Source organism: Excalfactoria chinensis, chromosome 2 (assembly GCF_039878825.1).
Source record: "Excalfactoria chinensis isolate bCotChi1 chromosome 2, bCotChi1.hap2, whole genome shotgun sequence".
In the NCBI taxonomy this organism is placed as follows: Eukaryota; Metazoa; Chordata; class Aves; order Galliformes; family Phasianidae; genus Excalfactoria; species Excalfactoria chinensis.
In genome coordinates, this window is record NC_092826.1 from 69,104,543 (window position 1) to 69,126,868 (window position 22,326).

At 38.0% G+C, this 22,326-nt stretch overlaps 1 protein-coding gene across 1 annotated transcript in view; it reads right to left on the reverse strand.

Moving 5' to 3' along the window:
* Positions 1–413: 413 nt before the first annotated feature.
* Positions 414–22,326, reverse strand: part of DNAH5 (dynein axonemal heavy chain 5) — a 113,665-nt gene continuing 91,752 nt past the window's right edge. The window contains exons 67-79 of the mRNA XM_072328870.1: positions 21,871–21,985; positions 21,266–21,456; positions 20,065–20,186; positions 19,361–19,510; positions 17,918–18,163; positions 17,222–17,441; positions 16,625–16,830; positions 15,579–15,782; positions 14,830–15,045; positions 5,037–5,249; positions 3,069–3,221; positions 2,287–2,518; positions 414–571 (exon numbers count right to left, since the gene is read on the reverse strand). Coding sequence (XP_072184971.1) covers positions 420–571; positions 2,287–2,518; positions 3,069–3,221; positions 5,037–5,249; positions 14,830–15,045; positions 15,579–15,782; positions 16,625–16,830; positions 17,222–17,441; positions 17,918–18,163; positions 19,361–19,510; positions 20,065–20,186; positions 21,266–21,456; positions 21,871–21,985 — 2,420 coding nt within the window. The 3' untranslated portion in view covers positions 414–419. The remainder of the gene's footprint in view (positions 572–2,286; positions 2,519–3,068; positions 3,222–5,036; positions 5,250–14,829; positions 15,046–15,578; positions 15,783–16,624; positions 16,831–17,221; positions 17,442–17,917; positions 18,164–19,360; positions 19,511–20,064; positions 20,187–21,265; positions 21,457–21,870; positions 21,986–22,326) is intronic.

The window sequence follows — 22,326 nt, forward strand, 5'->3', positions numbered from 1 at the left end:
TAATACGAGTGGTCAACTCAGCTTAGCTTTCCATAGCAGAATAAATTGATTAATAATGCCTTTAGTTGCTTGAAGATAAGCCCTGATACAACCATAATTATGCACCAAAAGGCAACTATTTTCAAGTCAATCTTTATTCAAGGTAAAATAAAGCACACAGTAGTGAGATAGGGAGTCTAAATATTTATCATTAAAAGACAGATATCAGAGTGGCACTTGATTCAATTTAACAAATTATTATCACTCTAAGTATTAGCCTATGTAAGCCTGTTGAGCAAGTTCACTGAGAATGATTTACTAAAATTACCATAATGGAGTCTACAACTTAGTAAGTATATTTTTATAAAGTGATACACCCTATATGTAACTGATGCAGATATTTAAAATCAGAAAAGAATAGTCAGAAACCTTTTTAAACACTATTTGACATCACAGAGAAGCGCTACCCCGCGCAGTACCCAGTGCTCTGGAGGCTGAAGGGTCCTAAGATCCACAGCTGCAATGTAATTCGCATCTGTTCGAACAGCCTTCTTGTAGACTGGACACGAATATAGACATGGATCTTTTGAAGCTGAGATGACAGAAAAGATGTAGAAGAAAATTAAACTGGGTAATAAAAACAGGACCTCAGTGAACTGGGCACAAGGAAATATAAAACTGAATCAAAGTTCAATCACACACATTTCTCCACCACCAAAGAAAAAAATTTTACCTTGATTCTGGCACTCTTCACCACCGTGCTAGTGCTGATGAAGGCTACATACTACTTGAAATTCTAGGAGATTTGGGATTTAATATTAGCCACCAGAAACAGGATATAGCAAGAAATGTAAATGGACACTCCTGCCTGATTAGCAGAATTACTAGTTCAATCTGCCCATTGAAATTAGGTAGTAATAATATATTGTTATCGTGTCTCTCTCTCTCTCTCTCTCTATATATATATATATATATATATATGTGTGTGGAAAAACAGTAAACAATCTGTTTTGAAATGTATTTAGTATTTCTGAATGTAAATCATTGACTTCTTCACTTAGGAATCAGAACATAGTCTAGTCTCGCTTAATATTTCAGTGTTCATTATTTGGTATATTGGCTGTTTTCACAGTGATTATGTCTCTTATAAAATATTACCTACACAAAACCCTGGCAAAAAGCGCGTTAACAGTCTCTGCTTCTGGAGATGGAACATTTTTCAACAGAAATTTCCAATTTTACACTCAGTATTGGGTATTCCAACCCTACTGCATGTTTCTCTTCAATGTCCCTTCCTATTTTACACACATACCACAAAAGCAAACAATCTAAATCATACATTTCCACAAAACAAGTTTTTTGTTGTCCTTTGGCCTCCTAATTTCCTTTCAGTTCTTACAGCCCCTTTCTACCTCAAAGACCAAAATGTGTGATATTCCATCACATCCCTCCACTGCTTATTTGTGTTAAATCAGCATAGCCCAGTCCAGGAAAAAAAAAAAAAAAAAAGTGTGCAATTTTATATATAAACAGTACACATATAATACATTATCTGTAAATACTTTAAATGTATGATAAATGTTATATATACCTATATATATATATATATATATATGTTGTGTACACATATATTTATATACATGAAAAACTTGTACATTACATTGTTTATTATTGTATGGAAAAGGTATTGAGACTACAGAGGTTAAAGAGTTTGTACATATAAATTTTGATTCAAGCATCTTCTCAATCTAGGAGCTGCATTCTGCAAATATCCAGATTTCTGATCTATATCCAATATCATATCAAATCTTTAACAAGCACTTCAAAATATTGGTGAGAAAATTGACTAACTTACTTCAGTGCCGCAAAATACCCATATACTCTGAGGAAAGTAAGCAACAGTATCTCCAAAGTTGTATATTAATAGCATCACTAGCATATATATTAATGTAAAAATTATGAATTTCTACCAGGTATTAAGACCTTTAATCACAATGGAAGTCTGAAGGCAAGCACATTTGTCATGAGGCAAAGAACAGTTTGCCTGCAACATGTTTTAGTTCTTAATACAATTAATCTATCTAAATATTAGGGCAAGAAGTACCCACTTTTAATTATCAAAGAAAGCCAATAGCTTGTTTTTTTGTGGAAATAAGTCCCCCTTGTTGAAAAAGATTCAGTATGTTTACATGAATAGGATACAGCCTGATGAAATTCCTAAAGCCCAAGAATCTTTTTTTGCCATTGAAATAAAAGGGTGACAATGAGGTCTATCAAATTAATGTCTTTTATAATACAACTACTTACTGTTATTCTCTGCATATATCCTTATAACTGGCATCATCTCGAAGAGCACCTTGGGCTTAGATTCAGTCAGTCTCATGTTTCTTCTGTCCCAGCTAGCTCCTTCCAAGTACAGTCCATACACATAGACACCTTCCACAGGAGGACCTGTGATATCATCCTTCATCCATTTAGTGACCTCATTGCACAGTACTACACTGTCCAGAGCCCATCCTTTGTTAGCCCTTGTTATTTCCTGCCCAAAACAGATAAAACTATGAACAGTGCTGACCAACAGAGATACTTACTGTTCTCTTTTAAAGAAAAAAGTGGCTCACTTACTAAAGTGTGCTGAGCAAACAACACAATCACTAAGTCCACAGGTACACATACATAAATAAATGTTCCAAACTTCATACTTGTAAAGTATAAATAAATAAAACTCATCTACTGAATTGCAGAAGTTAAAAAAAAAAAAAAAAAAAAGAGGAAAATAAGTTAGTGAGATATGAGACAGTAATTATCCACTCTAACTTAGTAATATTGCAAGGCAGTATCTAAACACATAAGGCCAACCTCAAAGTAGAAAAAATAAATTAACTTATAAGTGGTTGATAATGAAAAAGCACATGTGGCGGAATAACACTCAGAAAGTGTTAAACAGTTATGCAGTATGCAGTCATATGTCTTCCCAGTTGATAAGATAGAGTCATGTGCATAACTCAGCATTCAACACAGCAGTATATATGTAAATAATAAAAAGTATGTCTAATAACACACAGAGTGAGATTTTAAACACTGTTTACCTGTCTCATTGCAGTTAAAAATCCTTGAGGATTAAAAAACCCTGTTATCCAGAAGCAGTTTGGTCGGCTTTCAAAAACCCAACTGTAAAACTGGTTGTTTCTTTCTAGAAGTTCAGTAAACCAAAATCCAAGTGTACTGGAAGCCCAAGATGCCTGAAGAATAACAAACAACATGTTCATTTCCTAATCTTGTTCGGCAGTTTTAAAACATCATATTCATGTCAATAGAAAGCAATTCTTCAAAAGGTAGTAAACAACATAATATCAGTAAAGCATATTTAAAGTTCATTTTTCATACGTTAACTTTTAGTCTGATAGTTGCCTCACACTGAAACCATGAAGAAAATTCTTGTTCTGTTCAGATTCATGGCTACTATCTCATTAAGATATGCTTAATGCTCCCTGTGGTAATTGTCTACTTTATGACATTTTTGCAAAATTAGATAACTGTGTGAACTAGGAAGAATTACTGTCTATGTGTCTTTCTAAAGTCAGAGTCAATGCATCAAGTTAATAGGATTTCTGCTGAACCTATTCCGTTTTTTCTGGGGGGAAAAAAAGTAAGGAAAATTGAGCTTATACTATGGAAAGATTTGTGATTATTTCACTCTGAGTGGTCCTATTACACTTGTGCTGTGAAGCATCTGTTATGCTCTCTGTTTTGTACCATGAAAACGCTTTGTTAATGAAAACAAAACATAACAAACCTCTCTACATTTATTTCCATCAGTTGCTATTAACAACTCTCGTTCTCCCTGAAAACAATTTATATTTCCGATTTGTAAGTGAAAGAGTAGAACAATCAAATTACATTCTTTAAATCAAAGAGAGCTGTCAGAGTTCAACCCAAGGACTGAAGACAAATCTAATACAATGAAATCTTTTAAATTAAGAAACTTAATTGCTTTAAAAAAAAATTAGCTGGATGGCTGATTAATGTTTTCAAATATAATCAAGTATTCACACTAAAATACAGAAGTGGAAGAGCTCTTCAGTTATCCCAGCAGCTAACTAACTCAAAGGAAGCCCAGTTCAATCTGAAGTTAAGGGGAGCACATGTATGTCCATTAAACAACCCTAACTGAGTTGTCCAGTGAGCATGAATTTCTCAGTCTGTAAAAAAAAAAAATTACAGTATGCAGCTTAATAAAACCCAGTGCCACTTCTATCCATCAGACACTCTTTCCTCTGAGACAGATAGCATTTTATTTTATTCTGTATCACTGTATAATTATTATGGAAATATTTAATTTTACCTCAGTTTGAAAATAGCACCACCAGGACAGCTAGCCTAGCACAATGCTAGAATATGAAAATCAATTTAATTGATATTAACTTGTTGTGGTAAATACCACTTCCATATCAACCACACCAAACCAAGCAAAATGACATGGTCAAGACTTTGTGAGTCTTCAGAAGGACCATGACAATGACTAAGGGACTGGAGCATCTATCATACGAGAAAGGCTGAGAGAGCTGTGACTGTATAATGTGCAGAAAAGAATTCCCATGGGAGATATTATCCTTGCTTATAGCTCATGAGGGGATAACGAAGGTTACAGAGTTCAGGCTCTTCATAGTGAAAGGATAATAGGCACAATACAAAACAGGAAAAATTCCATTTAGATTTAAGAAATTGCTATCTTTTTTTTCTTTCTTTTTTTTTTTTTTTTTAATTTCTCCAGTGAGGGTGATTGAACATCAGAATCCAGGGTGGATAGCAAAGATATTTACTTCATTCATGGAGAATCCAATGATATCTTCCCTAGTTGAACCTCATTAAAAAAAGTATGATTGGACTGGACTATAACCAGAGCTCCCTTCCAACCTCTACTATTCTGTCTTAATCTCAAATAATAGCAACATTGTACTCCATCAACGTGGGTGCTATTTTTGAAAATCTATCATCATATTTAATGTTATACTCTTCTCTCTAGCCTTCTAAATGCCAACAAGATGTGCACTTACTTTTTTCCAGCTTGCAGGAATCCTCCCATCATACATGCAGTCTAATGCATCCCTCAGATTTTCACTCATAACAACTGTCCCATCAATGGCAAGTTTTAGATCAGTCAGAGTGCTTCTTACTAATGAAATAACTCTCTGCATTTGTTCAATCTCCTGTCGCAAAAATATGTTCATAGGCTGAAAAGGTCCCATGTTCTTCAGCTTCTCTTTTACCTGTAAGTAGTAAACCAAAGACCCTTCAACAGAAATAAAAGCCAAAGGTGGATATATGTCAAGGTCAGGCATCGATACAATTTTTAAAATATAATACTTTTACTAAAGAAGTTAAACGGTCAGCTTGGTATATTTCTCAAGTGCTCTGCAAGAGAGATATACAGGATTTGTTCTAAGTAAAATCTATGATGCTGAGACTGGCTGTAGTTTTAGTTTGAATTATGACTCAGTCTGTATATAATTCTATAAGCTAAGGTAATTTAAGCAGCACTTAGACCATATTTCATTTCAAGAACTTCAGCTTTAATGCCAACAGGTAATTTCCAAGGTTCACTTTGTACAAACCAATCAAGAGTGATCACCCCAGCCACTCTGCCTCAGAATACCAGCACTATTTATCAGCAGTGTCTGGGAACTATCACAATGGTAGGCAATCTTGTACTCTAATAAAGTGCTGATATATTTTTAATCAAAAGTGAAAATTTAACAATTTAATAACAACTGTATGGAGATAAATATTTTATAATTTATATGGCCTTCTACTCTGCATTTCTGAGATTCCACTTGGAGTTCAGGCCTGGAGCCCCCAAGACAAGAAAGATGCAGAGCTGTTGGAATGGGCCCAGAGAATGGCCAGAAGGATAATCAGAGGGCTCCAGGGCTGGAGCATCTCCCCTATGAAGGCCGAGGGAGCTGGGCTTGTTCTACCTGGAGAAGAAAAGGTTCTAATGAGACCAGACAGCACCCTAACAGTACTTGAAGAGAATTTATAAACTGGAGGGAGACTGAATTTTTGCACAATTTTTACACAAACTAATATTGATAGGACAAGGGCGAATGGTTTAAAACTAAAAGAGTCAGATTTAGATCAGATATTAGGAGGAATTTTTTAACTCAGTGGGTAATAAGGCTCAGAAACAAATTGCCCATAGAAGCTGCAGATGCCCCATCCCTGGAGGTATTCAAGACCTGATTGGATGGGGCCCTAGGCTTCCTGAGATTGAAAATAAATCACATTTTATATCTCTTTGAACTGCAGCCATTCTTTGACTATATGATTCTATCTGTGAGATAGGTAAAAAATAAAAATAAAAAAATTAAAAAAAAAATACATACCAGTTTTTCAAGATATTGCTACACATTTATTCCAAAACAACAACAAAAAGGAATGTATATAGTTATCGATAAATAAAATACTTTTGTATCTCACATCCACTTTTATTATTACAAATTATATTTGAATTTGTCATTTTAACCCTAATTTAAGACAGAATCGGAATCAGAGCCGGTCCTCCCCCAAAGCTCTCTTTCTAAGGCTAAATTTACTTATACAATGACAACATATGCTACATGCCTTATTAACTTTCAGTACTGTGTATCTGGAGATGCTAAGAAGAAGCTGAAGATAGACTAAAAGCTACCAGGAAATTTAACCCATTATTAGAGCAATTCAATTTTGAGAAGCTTATAATCTTTTGCAGATCTCAGACTTCTAGTTCAGTAACTATGGCCTTTTGGAAAGTCACAAAATTCAGGCTTCTAGGAAGAATATAGTTCAGAAACTTCAGCAAGTGCAAACCTTTGGGAGACTGCTAGATAATTTCCAGATAAATCATCTGCTCAGATAAAGTACATTAACATAATTATATCATTGTCACGGATTACCTAGATTTACCTGTATCCGTGACAGGGCAGCCGCCCCGTAGGGCCTCCCCTCCCTCCCCTCCCGGGGCCCCGGAAAGGAAGGGAAAATAAAACAGTGGCAGCAATCTAAGGAGGAAAACTTATTTTACTAAATATGATATCGGAATACAATGATTGAGGCTAATAAATCGAACAAAACAGAGAGAGAGAGAGTCCCCGAAAACCGAGAGGCCTACTGTGAAGTCTAGGCGACACGGCAGGAATGCTTCTCACTCCCTGAGAGTCCGAGAGAGAGAGAGAGTTCCAGCCTGAGAGTGAGATTATAGATGTCCTCCTCCCGTGACTTATCTCTGGCCGCGGCATCCTCTGGGATATGTAGTTCTTCTCCAAGAGCTGAGCTCCTGGGATGCTACTATTCTACGGAACTGGAGTATGGATGATCTATACTGCACATGATGTTATGATGTGGAATATTGACAGCAGCACCACAAAACTATGACATTCCACCCCTTATTCTACATTATTACATCATGGTTAATATATATACATATATACACGTATATAAAACTATGATAGCTAAATAGTACATTTAAATGTAACATAATTGAATGTATAATTATAATAACTAAAACACACTACACATGCAAATATATACATAGATACATAGAATTATTAACTGCACTCCCCTAGCATCAAATTCCCTTGTGGTACACATTGAACATCCCCATCCTTCTGCATCACCCACCAAGTGCACCCAGGTCCCTGGGCAAAAACAGTTCCACGAACAGGTTTTCCTTTTCCGGAGGCTGGAAGGACCCAAACAGCTTTTCCCAACATGTTCCTTACATGTACAACAGGGACCTTATCTCCTTCTATAGTGTGTAGGGGGCTAGATTGGCTAGGACCATCACGATTGACAGATCCTCTAGTATTGACCAACCAAGTGGCTTCTGCTAGATGCTTTTCCCAGTGCTTAAATGTTCCACCACCCATTGCTTTCAACATAGTTTTCAACAACCCATTATATCGTTCAATTTTACCAGAAGCTGGTGCATGGTAGGGAATATGATAAATCCATTCAATGCCATGATCTTTGGCCCAAGTATTTATAAGCGAATTTTTGAAATGTGTCCCATTATCAGATTCAATTCTTTCTGGGGTGCCATGCCACCACAGGACTTGTTTCTCAAGACCCAATATGGTGTTTCGGGCGGTAGCATGGGGTACTGCGTATGTTTCAAGCCACCCAGTAGTTGCCTCCACCATGGTGAGCACATAGCATTTACCACTGCGAGATCGTGGCAAGGTGATATAATCAACCTGCCACGCTTCCCCATATTTGTACTTTTGCCATCGCCCTTCCTCCCAGAGAGGTTTCATCCTCTTGGCTTGTTTAATTATGGCACATGTTTCACAGTCATGAATAACCTGTGCAATAGCGCCCATAGTTAAGTCCACCCCTCGGTCTCTGGCCCACTTATATGTTGCATCTCTTCCTTGATGGCCTGAGGTCTCATGGGCCCATCGAGCCAGAAATAGTTCGCCTTTATTTTGCCAGTCCAAGTCGATTTGAGCCACCTCAATTCTGGCAGCTTTATCTACCTGATGGTTGTTTTGTTGTTCTTCAGTAGCCCGACTCTTGGGCACGTGTGCATCCACGTGACGCACCTTTACAACCATACGTTTTGTTCGGGCAGCAATGTCTTTCCAAAGTTCAGCAGCCCAAACAGGTTTACCCCTCCGCTGCCAGTTCTTCTGTTCCCACTGCTGTAACCACCCCCATAAGGCATTTGCCACCATCCATGAGTCAGTATAAAGATAAAGCATTGGCCACTTCTCCCGTTCAGCCACATCTAAGGCCAGCTGGACAGCTTTGACCTCTGCAAACTGACTTGATTCTCCCTTACCTTCAGTGGCCTCCGCAACCTGTCGTGTGGGGCTCCACACAGCAGCCTTCCATTTGCGATGCTTTCCTACAATACGACATGATCCATCAGTGAACAGGGCATATTTCTTTTCATTTTCTGGTAGCTCGTTGTATGGTGGGGCTTCTTTAGCACGTGACACCTCTTCTGTTGGTGATGTTCCCAACTTTTTACCTTCAGGCCAGTCCATGATCACCTCTAAAATTCCTGGACGATTGAGGTTCCCCATCCGCGCTCGTTGTGTAATCAGCGTAATCCACTTGCTCCAGGTGACATCGGTAGCATGATGGGTGGAGGGAACCTGTCCTTTGAACATCCAGTTCAGCACTGGTAGCCGAGGTGCCAGAAGGAGCTGCGTTTCAGTACCAACTACTTCGGAAGCAGCCCGAACCCCCTCATATGCGGCTAAGATCTCTTTCTCAGTTGGAGTGTAGCACTCTTCAGACCCCTTATATGCTCGACTCCAAAATCCCAGGGGTCGGCCTCGGGTCTCTCCTGAGGCCCTTTGCCACAAACTCCAAGTGGGACCTTTCTCTCCAGCAGCAGTGTAGAGGATGTTCTTTACATCCTGTCCCGTTCGTACTGGCCCCAAGGCCACGGCACGGGCTATCTCTTGTTTTATCTGCTCAAAAGCCTGCTGCTGCTCAGGGCCCCATGCAAATTCATTCTTCTTCCGCGTTACATGATAAAGGGGGCTTACAATGAGGCTGTAGTTTGGAATGTGCATCCTCCAAAAGCCCACTACACCCAGGAAGGACTGTGTCTCTTTCTTGTTAGTTGGTGGAGACATGGCAGTGATTTTGTCAATCACATCTGTTGGGATGTGACGACGCCCATCCTGCCACTTGATACCTAGAAACTGAATTTCCTGGGCAGGCCCTTTTACTTTGCTTTGCTTAATAGCAAAACCAGCTTGTAGCAGGATTTGGATAATCTTCTCTCCTTTTGTGAAAACTTCCTCTGCTGTATCACCCCACACAACAATGTCATCAATGTACTGCAGGTGCTCAGGAGCACCACCCTGTTCCAATACAGTTTGGACCAACCCATGGCAAATGGTTGGGCTGTGTTTCCACCCCTGGGGCAAACGGTTCCAGGTATACTGAATGCCCCTCCAGGTGAAGGCAAACTGTGGCCTACATTCTGCAGCCAAAGGAATGGAGAAGAAGGCATTAGCAATGTCAATGGTGGCATACCATTTGGCTGCTTTTGACTCCAGCTCATACTGGAGTTCCAACATGTCCGGCACAGCAGCACTCAGTGGGGGTGTTACCTCATTCAGGCCACGGTAGTCTACTGTTAGCCTCCATTCTCCACTGGCTTTACGCACTGGCCATATGGGGCTATTAAAAGGTGAGTGAGTTTTACTGATCACTCCCTGATTTTCCAGCTGGCAAATCAAATCATGAATGGGGAGCAAGGAATCCCTGTTGGTGCGGTACTGCCGCCTGTGCACTGTCTTTGTAGCAATCGGTACTTGCTGTTCTTTTACTCGTAGCAGCCCCACAACAGAAGGGTCCTTTGACAGGCCAGGCAAAACAGACAGCTGCTTAATGTTGTCTACAGCAGCTATTCCAAAGGCCCAACGATACCCCTTAGGATCCTTGAAGTGCCCCCTTCTGAGGTAATCAATACCCAGTATACATGGAGCCCCTGGGCCAGTCACAATAGGATGTTTTTGCCAGTCTTTACCAGTGAGGCTTATTTCGGCCTCTAATACAGTCAATTCTTGAGAGCCCCCAGTCACTCCAGAAATATGGATTGATTCTGTCCCTTCATGACTGGAGGGCATTAGAGTGCACTGTGCACCGGTATCCACCAATGCCTTATATTCCTGTGGTTCTGATGTGCCAGGCCATCGAATCCACACAGTCCAATAAACTCTATTATCCCTCTCCCTCCCCTGACTGAGGGCAGGGCCCCTCTATTGGTTACCTGTGATGACTGGAGCAACGGTGCTGGTGGTTGGGATGTTTTGTAGTTCTCTCACCCGTGCTCGTAGTACAGAAGTAGGCTGGTCGTGCCACTTCCTCATGTCTTCTCCGCGGTCACGTAGGTAGCGCCACATGGAAACACGTGGTGGAATTGTACTGTTGTTCCTTGCTCGAACTGGAAAACGTGTGCGTCTAATAGCTGAGACTTTTGATGATACAGGGCAGGAGTAGGACTGGAATACTTTGATCAGATCCTTCACTAAACCTGGTGGCTCATGCAGGAATTGACCTTCGTCAGTCGTTTCTGATACTACCACGGGATCATTACGATTCGTTGATGGAAACAGTTTCTTGCACATTTCATCTAGTCGGTCTTCTACCCGCGAGATGGCAGAAACTGCGGCGCGCAGTGGGGGTAGCTGCTGTTCGATGTTTTGAAGTGTGATAATCAGTTCAACAACTTGGGGTCTTCTCTGTTGGTCCTCGTATCCTCCAAAAGTTGTTACCAGTGACTGTGCGTATCTCTCTGGTGCTGTACTTGTGAGTTTCTGCCACATGTCAGGGCCGGTCCTCACTTTCTCAGGATCACGTTCGTTTGGACCAGGGTTGTACAACATTTCCATCATGGCCATTTCCCTCAGGTACTGGATACCTTTCTGGATGGTATCCCACCTAATAATTTTAGGCTTCAAAGCATCCTTGTAGGGGTACCTTTCTCTCACGGCTGCTAACAGTCGCTCCCAGAGAGTGGCATCTCCATCCGAACTTCTGCTAATTCCTCTGTCGACACCTGGGTCTTGGGCAATACTTCCTAGTTGGCGAGCTTCGTTACCATCTAGGGACAAGCTGTTGGCCCCACTGTCCCAGCAGCGAAGCAACCAGGCAAGGACACCTTCATTTTGACGCCGTGTAAACTCCTTTCTTGAGCCTTGGATTTCAGTCAGCTTCAGAGGTCGACGATAAGTAATTTCCTCCTCATCATCAGTCTCTTCTTCATGCCTCTTGGTTTTTCTTTTTGCCTTTTTCGGTGCCGATCCAGACGAGGGGCCTGGTTCTTCTGCTGCCTCCTCTGCTTCTCCTTCTCTTCGTTCTAGACGTGTGGACACCCGTTTCCATTTCTTGCCTTCCACAGGGGCAACTGACATTATTACTGGTGCCTCCTGTGACTGATCAGAGTTGACTTGGGATTTTCCTTTTTTGGCTTGAATCTCAGATCGGAAACTCTCTCTCTCCAGAATAGTATTATACAAAGCACGGTATGCGTAAGCCAAACCCCAAATAATGTTTACCTCCTTAGATTTCTGACCCAAGTACTCACTTAATTTCTCAGGGTCCCTCAGGTGTTCAAGAGTGAAATCCCATGACACTGCGGGTCCCCATGCTTCTAAGATCTTTCCTAAACCTTTCCATATTCCCTGCCAGTCAGCATTCTCTGGTTTTAGAGAAGACTTCCGTATAGAACGAATGTATTGGAATACATTCATTGATGCTAATAACATGACCAGGAGTATGAGCACTAACTCAGCTATTGAAAAGTGTGTGACAATCTGAGAGTACAGCCTGTACACTGGATTGAGAATCTTGGTGTCTGTAAAATTGTCTATTCCATCTGGGAAACAAGTGCTTGAAAAATTGACCATTCCATCTGGGATGTAAGTGCCAACATTCAAATTATACCATATCACATATAAATACCAGGCAGGTGTCTCCATCAGTGCCCTTATTAGGTTATATATATACATAATTCCACAACAAAAAATCATGGGATGGACAAATGGCCAATATGTTGAGAAAATCATAATTGCTTTCAATCCCTTAAACAGAGCAGCTGGAATGGAGAGTAGATTCATAGCTGGTAGTGGCTAGCAGACACTGTGAAAGTCAGAGCCAGCTAGCTGTGCTCTAAGAGAGCAAGAGAATCTCTTTGTTTTCTTTACGAAAGCAAGATAGCAATGCTCAGAGTGTACAGCTACTCCTGAATGTTGACAGTTCGCCTGGAATTTCAAGGTCAAGCTCCCAGGCGCAGAAACGTAAACTTTAGATAGCTCCTTAAAGGAGAAAAAACTCGTAGCTCTGTAAAAGCCAAAAGGAAAAAGCAGAAAAACAGCAGCTCCTGCCCACTTTTGCCCACTTTTGCCCACCTATGCCCGCATTCTCCACCAATAATCTGTCACGGATTACCTAGATTTACCTGTATCCGTGACAGGGCAGCCGCCCCGTAGGGCCTCCCCTCCCTCCCCTCCCGGGGCCCCGGAAAGGAAGGGAAAATAAAACAGTGGCAGCAATCTAAGGAGGAAAACTTATTTTACTAAATATGATATCGGAATACAATGATTGAGGCTAATAAATCGAACAAAACAGAGAGAGAGAGAGTCCCCGAAAACCGAGAGGCCTACTGTGAAGTCTAGGCGACACGGCAGGAATGCTTCTCACTCCCTGAGAGTCCGAGAGAGAGAGAGAGTTCCAGCCTGAGAGTGAGATTATAGATGTCCTCCTCCCGTGACTTATCTCTGGCCGCGGCATCCTCTGGGATATGTAGTTCTTCTCCGAGAGCTGAGCTCCTGGGATGCTACTATTCTACGGAACTGGAGTATGGATGATCTATACTGCACATGATGTTATGATGTGGAATATTGACAGCAGCACCACAAAACTATGACAATCATTTAAGTGAAGGGAGACTATGTAACTAATAATGGGCTACACAAAACATATAGCAGTATGGATACAGATTGTACAGATCTTCTTGCTCCTTCTCATAACTCTGCAGCTTGGCAAGACAATTTATGGGTTTATAAACTACCAAGCCCTATACTGAATCTTCATGCTAACATCCATTAATGATTTGGTCAAATTTCAGAAGTTAAAGAATTGGAAATTTCATCACCCTCAAGGAAGGTGACTTATCTAATTAGTAAAACATCTTGCTGCCTAAATGAGCAGGTGAATTCAGCAATCTTTTAAGGCTCACCCTTGCACAAAATACAGGTGTGAGGATTTGTTGTTGTTGTTTGGTTGGTTTTTTTCTGATTATACGTGGTGGTGCCTTACATGCATTTCATAACAAAAATGTTGTAAAAGTTTTTCTGGTGTCAAAACCAAAACTTCTTCTTTCATGCTTTTGTAAATGAACTGAAATACAAAAATTCAGCATCCTCTAATATGGGAAATACATTAACCTTATCTGTTTTACAAGCATTTTTGTCTCATTTATTTGAACCAGCTTCATCTGTTAAGAAATATAATGTCAGTATCCTAAAATTCTGGCATTATAAAGTACAACTTAGAACAATTAAAGACCCAGAAACAACACAAATTATTCAAAAACTCAACCAAACTGTAGTTTTGAGGGTGGGGATAGAGTATAACCTATTTGTGTCTATGTATTTTGTTACCAGTATAAATTTTCTACCCTTAGGAAATCTCTCACTTCTAAAATATCACACCTTTCACACAAACAGAGGTAGTTACTATTTCAGAAAAAGAGTTTCTGTGAAGGATCAAGTGGCCATTACAAATATCATTACATGGGCTATTAGGTGTAAATATCAGTCCTGAGATACTGACATTTGGCTTCAAACAATGAAACTTTCTGGAAAAAAAAAAAAATAAAAAATCAATCCCTTCTGCTGAATAGTAAAACAACCTAAAACTACCTACATGTTGTAAGTGGAATCCCAGAGTAATACATATATTAAAGTTGTAATACTTCTAGAAGCATAAGTATACTTGTAACACCACCTTAGTTCTCTACTACAATGTCAACAAGCTTACTTGAAACACTAATGACTCATTCTACCCTCCCTAGTGCAAATGACAACTTGATCACTAAGTGGTTTAGTATTTTGAAAAAGCTTTTTAAAAAAAGTCTTCAGTCCATACTTAGTGACTTCGTTACAGATGTTAAATATCTGAAATATCTGGTCAGGCCACTATAAAATAGGTTTTTAAAGTATAGTCCAGATGAATGAGTATAAACACATTTTTAGAACAACCAATATTACTTTTTGTTTGTTTGTTTCAGTTCACACAAAGTAAGATATAGCAAATGTCTTTGACAGAATTTCAATAACTCACTTCAAATGGTACATAATCAGCAGGAATCTTTTCCAGCATATCATCAGCTAGTCTGGCTACCACTGCTTCCCGAGTTTCACCTCCTCCACCAGAGCTGTCCTTTGGCTGAATACTGAGGATAATGTCCAATATATCTTTGGAAAGTTTACTTTCGTAAGTGATATCAGCATTGGGGTGCAAACCAAATACTTCTGGTGTGTCATAAGCAGGAAGACTCTACAAAGTGGAAAATAAAAGGAGCACAACAATAGATAGATTTATATACTAATTATATTCTAAAAAACAAACAAAAAGTCTTATAAGATCAATTAAGAGAATGGATCTCTTCAAATTGACTTACTGCAAATATCTTGCTTTGAGCTATTTGTTATGTCACAGTTCAAGTCATGCTAAAGTAAACAATAAATTCAGTTTTACCTCCATACACTATTTTAATAGTCAGCTTATTCTGCCATATCTCAACATTGATTCTGTAAGGTTGTATTCAATGTCTGGATTCCATTCTATACTCTCTTTAATAACTGTATCCTTTCCAGTACATCCATCCAGCAAATCACAGAAAAGAGCATTGATGTGACAATAACTATAAATACCGCTCACACTAACAGATAAGCAGACAGTTAGAAGGCAATAAAGAGTCTATAGAGACAGGATACATAAACTCAGAAGACAAAATTCTGGAACTTGGGAACTTGTGAGAAACTTAAGGGAAACTTTTTCTTTCTCTTAAGCAGCTTCTGTTTACCAACCTGTATGTAATGAAGGTATTGATCCACCACAGTACATTTGGGTATGCCATATCCTTTGTAGAAGCAGAATTCTTGACTGAACATTTTTTCACTAAACCAGACCTTAACAAAGGTGTTCATCAGCCTTTTGTCATAGTCATCTGTCACACGGCCACCATACTGGATCTCACCTATCATGTAACAAACGGTACTCCAGGAAATCCCCTACAATCAGACAGAAATAAATAAATAAATAAATAAATAAATAAATGACTTTAGCTAATCCCGTTCTCTCTTATTTATATTTCCCTTAGCATGATCACCTGATACTCTAAATCCTACATTTCTGTCCCTTTTGGAAGGTAATTATTTTCTTACTACTTTTGTGTTACTTGTGTTACTATAACATTGTGCCTGCAGAACACCCTCAAAGATTTCTCAAAATAGAATGTCTTGACAACTAATTCAAAATTGTGGCACCTGAGCAAGAGGGATACAACTACACTCCCATCATGCTTTCAGCTTCTTTTGAAATGCAAACTGCAAAGTGATCTGCCACATATCTCTCTCTATACAACAACAGACCATATAAATGTGAGGAAATTAAGAAGTTTTATGCTGTCATACAGGCAACTGTCCACTTCTTTATGTTGCCAAGATAGCTTGGAGAAGTAGAGTCAGAGTTTTTTCTCAAAACTGATTTAGACAAAAGAGTATAAAACTGGCTAGTTTTTAACTATCTATTATAGCTAGCATTGAACAGGAGATCTGTATTTCCAAGGTTTATACTTCTGAATTTTTAGATGGAGAAGGCTCGGAGTGTTGTTTTTGGTTTCTGTTTTATTTAAATATGCAAGTTAATTTGGAAGTTTTACATGCACAGATTTAGAAGTCTAATTTAAACCTCCTGTGCTACAAGCATATATATTTGAAATACCAAATGTTGGTGGAAGTTATATGATAATTTAAAATTGTGTTTGAGTTTCAGTTACTGGAAACTATGTAATAGATTCTGCTATTGAAAATACTTGTGGCATTAATCCACCTTCCCCAGAAATGCTAATTACCTTCTTGGAATCTGTGCCATCCAAGTGGTTTTGAATGAACTGCACAGTGGCACTGAAATCAGCTTGGTTAAACTCATAGGGTATATTCCAGCCCAGAGATCCAAATTTGCGTCTTTCTTGAATAGTGGAGTGTAGAAAAGCTACAGCATACAGCATCGGTTTCCACTGTACCATGTCACTGAAATCCAGCAAATCCTGGCTGACACCTATTGGTTGTAAATGAGTTTTATATGAAGGAATAGTATTTTCAAAAGTACTTCAAATAAGCACTAAAACATCAGTCCTCAAGATATTTAGTTGGCTATCTGCCTTACCCAGGAGAAAATGACTGTCCTACATATTGTTCTATGCTGGACTCTGTTCATACCGGTAGCACAGATTAAAATAGCACTATAAATTAGCCCAGACAAAATGAGTAAACTTCAGAAAACAAACAAACAATTTACTAATAGTTGAATTTATGTTGAGTTGCTATCTCCAAAGGCTCTTTAAATAAAGACCTTTACTAAATGCAGTAAAGAGCACTTAATTGTCAGCAAAGAAAATGTGTTCCCTTTCTGCCAAAATACACAAGGAGATTAAACATTAAACACTCACCACTGTATGTTGTCTTTAGTCCAGCCCTCAGCCCTTGTGGTGGTTCACTGGTAAACTTAATACACATTTGGAGCAGGCTTATGGGGAACTGTTTGTGGATTTCAGTTGTCATCCATAGTCGAAAGCTTTCATGGACAGTCTCTGCCTCTATTATAATGTCCATCAACTCATCCAGAAAGTCAAGTCCAAGGTGGCAGTTCTGCAAAAGTGCCCATCCTCCCTAGTTTAACATAGCAGAATCAATATGTTATCAACAGTGTTTGCACACCAAAAGCACTAAAATCAATCTTTATATATATAGGTTAAGAACAAAGACAATGTATCTTAATCAAATCAAAACAGAGTATAAGTACTCAGAGCGCTTATGAAAGATATTAACGTAAGGAATTCTCCACAGCCAGTTTTGACTGATGAAGAACATTTAAAATTCATGCCATTCAAATAATTGATCAATTCAAATATGCTCACCAACAACTGACAGCAAAAATTCCATTTTGTATGAAACAATCATATCTGTACAAAATCAAGAAGTTTATTATGTTCGATTAAATGAATGTGAAAAGAAGATTCAGTTGCTTAGGACATGTATTTATGCAAATTAATATAGGTTCTTAAATCAGCATTAACTACACAACTTAGTTGATAAGTTTCAAAAAAAAAACAAACATTCACATATTAGTCATATTTGTCTCTTACATGAGCCATTGTCTGATGCAGAAGTTTACAAGCATGGATTTCTTGCCCCTGGCCCATGGAAACATAACGTGTCTCCATCTTCAGCCTTTTTCCCAAAGCAATGATGGAGTCTGTTGGATCAGAGCCCATGGAAAGAAAGCATATGAGAGGAACACGTGGATCTGACTCTTCCCATGTCTTCTCCAAGTCCAAGATGACTCCTTCTGCATATTTCTCCCCCATAGTGTCAACAATGTATTTTCTTGCCTGTATTGAAAAGGGTAAATCTTACCATACTACATAATCACTTAATATAATTTTCTTCCCAGTGTAAATACAAGTACTATATGTACTAAATAATAAATGCTGTAAAATCTATGTAGGCCTTGCTCTATATAAAAAATGTAGAAAATATACAATGTTATACTATATACATTTTAATAGTAGAAATAAAAACATGCAACTAATCTGTTTTATATGTCAACATACCACACTGTCTTCAAAAATGTTCTCACAGCTTTATAAAACCACTTAAAATGTACTAAATAATTATTCTACTGTATATAGCTCCATACATTGTTACATATATAATTTATTATATATAACACATTCATTACAGACTAAAAAAAAAAAAAAAAAAAAAAAAAAAAAAAAAGAACAAACCTTGCCAAATAGAAAGGTTTTTAATATTTGAAGATACTTTTTACAGAAAAGAATCACATACAAAATGAGTCTCAAAGTCATTAGGTCTTTCCCATGTTTATGCTTAAACAAATTATAAATAAATGGCAATAATGATGAAAAATCAAAAGGAAGTAAGTAAAGACCACCTTTGTTATACCTTATTTATTTACTGCAAAAAAACCACATTAGGCTATTCTTCCTTTACAGAATGTAAAGTGCTCTTCCAAACTGCTTCAGATAGTCTTTCTTGAATGCGTTCCCAATACACTGCTTGCCTCTTAGAGTAATCTCCCATTTAATACTTTGAATCACAGAATCATAGAATGGTTTGGATTGGAAGGGACCTTTAAGATCACATAGTTCCAACCTTCTGCTATAGGCAGGGAGACCTCTCTCTAGACCAAGTTGCTCAAAGCCCCTTTTAGCCTGGCCTTGACTGCTTCCAGGGAGGGGGCACTCAACACACAACCTTACTGGGCAACCTGTTCCAGTGTTCAATTAGCAAGAACAGTTAAGAATACAGTCTGAATTGATAAGGTAGAAGAACTGGATAAATACATCAGCTTCCAGATGAAATCCCACATCCATACTAAAATATATCAGAATTCTTTTGAGAACTTATAAGAAATGCATAGCTTATATGTCTGAGAAGAATCTCAGAAAATTCAGTGCAAAGGTCCATTAAAAAATTCCTTTTAAGTATTAAAATGTACTGAATTGGAATCCTTTAACTATTATCTAACAACACTTGGATAGACTATGCTGGCCATACAAATGTACCTGAGCAATGGTCCTGTCAGGGCACAAAGATCTGATAAGAAGAAGATGTCTGAAGCAATCTAGGGATTGACCATAGCCACAAGGAACTGGTTCTTCTTCAGGATTCTCTTTATCAAACCAGATTTTCCACTCTTTCTCTGCGCTAGAAATCTGTGGTTATACCAACAAAGGAGTAAGTGTCATTAAACACAAGCCATATAACAAACATTGCAAGTTTGCAAGCCTTTAATGAGGGTCAAAGATGCTTAATCTGCACACGGTATTTGTTTATCAGCATTACTCGCAGATTTAGTATGGCAATTAAGAAAAGAGAGGACAAGCTTTCAGCTTTCCAGTACAAAATTTCACAGTGCAACAATGCCTTTTTAAGCATTCATATTCTGAAAAGAAGGGCTACTGCTAAATACTTTCCTCTAATGAAATAACCACAAAGTAGATAGCTTGGCTGTTAGCTTTGAGAACACTAGGTACATATCTACTCCCCACAGTACAGAAGGTATTATTCACAAATAATACTTTCAATTTACTTACTTCACCTTACTACACACTAAGTATCATCTCGGCTCTTCAAAATGCATGTAATCAGTAAAATATTGGAACAAATATCATAAAACATAGCTTAAGAAAGCAAGACAGGGATGCAAGAAATTCTAATCAAATAATCATTCCCAAACAACTGATTATTTTAAAAAACTTTTGCTTACTCGGTTAAGAATATCTGAAAATTGGCTAAGTTTACTAAGCTCCACCAAATTCAGCCAAGTCATATCCAGGATCCATTTAGCTGGCTTGGGAGGACAAGCTTTGAGGTCCAGGGAAGCACCACCTGAAAGAAAAAAAGAAAACAGAGAGATGTATAGGACAACATATGCTAGATACCACAGAACAATTTCACGTGACTTCCTGCCTTCCCAGTGTGGTGATATACTTTATAATAAAGGATAGTCATCAATAAATTTCTGAGTAAACTTGAGTTTGCAGACAAAAAAAGAAAAAAAGAAAAAAAAAAAAAGCTCAGTTTCAAATACTTTTCTTCAACATTTCTTGCTGTAGAAAATGCGATAATTTATTCAGTATGTATATTTGCCTTCCTTGGAATTCCACTCAAACTAAAATGAATGCAACACAAATAAAAATGTGGTTACAGGAATTATCCATCTGTAAGTCAAGCCAACTTTGGTGAAATAAAGTCTGCAGTATGGTTAACTTACATTAATTTGGATTTTTTTTGTACCTTAATCTTTGTTTCTTTCTTTAAGATTTACTTACACATGCCCTTGTACAATGTGCCTGAAAATAAATGTTATCTGAGAAATGTATGTTTCAGCAATTAAGATTTTCTGAAGATTCAACATGGAAAAATTAGCAGTTATAATCCATAAATAATAGAAAATTAGGAGCATCTTGGAAAACCTTGGAACTCCACACTTTTCACTGCAGGTACCTTGATCACATGCAGCGAAGCCATTTGTTGTGAACGTGGCATGTTCAGCTCGGAGTCAGATATTATTTTAAACTGTTAGCTTTGCTTTTGCTTCCTTTTGGCAGCCCACAATTACCAAATAAAGCAAAAGCTTGGTATAATTATTTTTCAATGTCAAACCACATACACGGTGGTATTTGAACAGCAGACATAAATATCAGCTGAAATGATAGTTACCAACTTTCCTTTTAAATTTCCATGATTCTCATAGCTAAACTTATCAAAATTCTATGTGTCGCTATAAATTAGAACTACCATATGAAACTGTCTGTCACTAGAACAAAATGATAAGCACGTATTCCTTTGCTTGACTGACTTCTCACATTCAAAAAGGAAGCACTAGGCTAGGTAACACAACCACAGCTCATAAATTTTCTGCAATAATATATACACTCTACTTAAAACTGTTCTGTACTTTCAACCTTTAATAAGCGTCAAAAATTCTTCATGCTTCACTCTGTTTCTTTGCATATCAATCTTCAAAGTAAGTAACAATGTGAAAAGAAATTTGTGCTCCTCATAGAGTCCTCGGGCTGCATATTTGAACACTTCATATGTCATATGTTCGATAATATTAGTAATCCTCTTGCTAGTTACAGGGCTTTTGGTAGACCTGTTGGAAAAAAGATCTGCAGTTGAATGTCAGTTTGGATAGACCTTATTAAAGAGACTGCTATGTAGAAGAAAAAAAGGCATAGCTCAAAATTCTGAAATATCAGACAGCAATTTAGTAACAACTTTAAGACTGAAGAAGCAACAAAAACATATACCAGTTCCTATGAAGTCATTCTACATAACATATAGTATAATGTTTCTTAATAATTTAATAGCTAATCTTTAAAGACTGTAAGATTATCTGAAGATTTGTTGCATTGGTAACTAACAAAGGCCTACAGCTTCTAAACTGAAAATTCCTGTCAAGGAACTGGCAACACTATTCTTTCTAGAATTAGATTACAAGTCTTTACTGGACCATAGCCACCTCCATGAGTGGATAAGTATGAACAATACCTGTTAGCAGAATTACCTGGCTAGGGAGCTGTCAAAAAGCCCCAAAAACTGCCGAAGTGAAGTCTGATACATCACATTGACCATGCTCATCTCAGTAATAAGAAAGTATAAGATGCTACCTCGAGTTGCAACTGAAGAATAGAAAACAAGTCTGTTTTCAGAGTAGAAATAAAAATTAGACAACTTAAAACTCTACAACAAAAACATTGAGCTTAAAATACACGTTATCTGAAGGTCTTTGAGTAGCTCCATTCTGTACTGGCCAGAATAATATTTAAAAAGTTAATCTTCATTTGTGTATGCACAAAAGAAAATCTTTTCTGTAATTAATGCACAGTATATAAAGCTCAGTTTACAGTTATGAGCATATTTAGAAAAAAATCTAGATGTTGGGATATTTGGTTAAATGTTAGACTATAAAAAATAAGATGGTTTCAAGTACTGCTTGAGCATCCAAACCAATTTCTCTTAC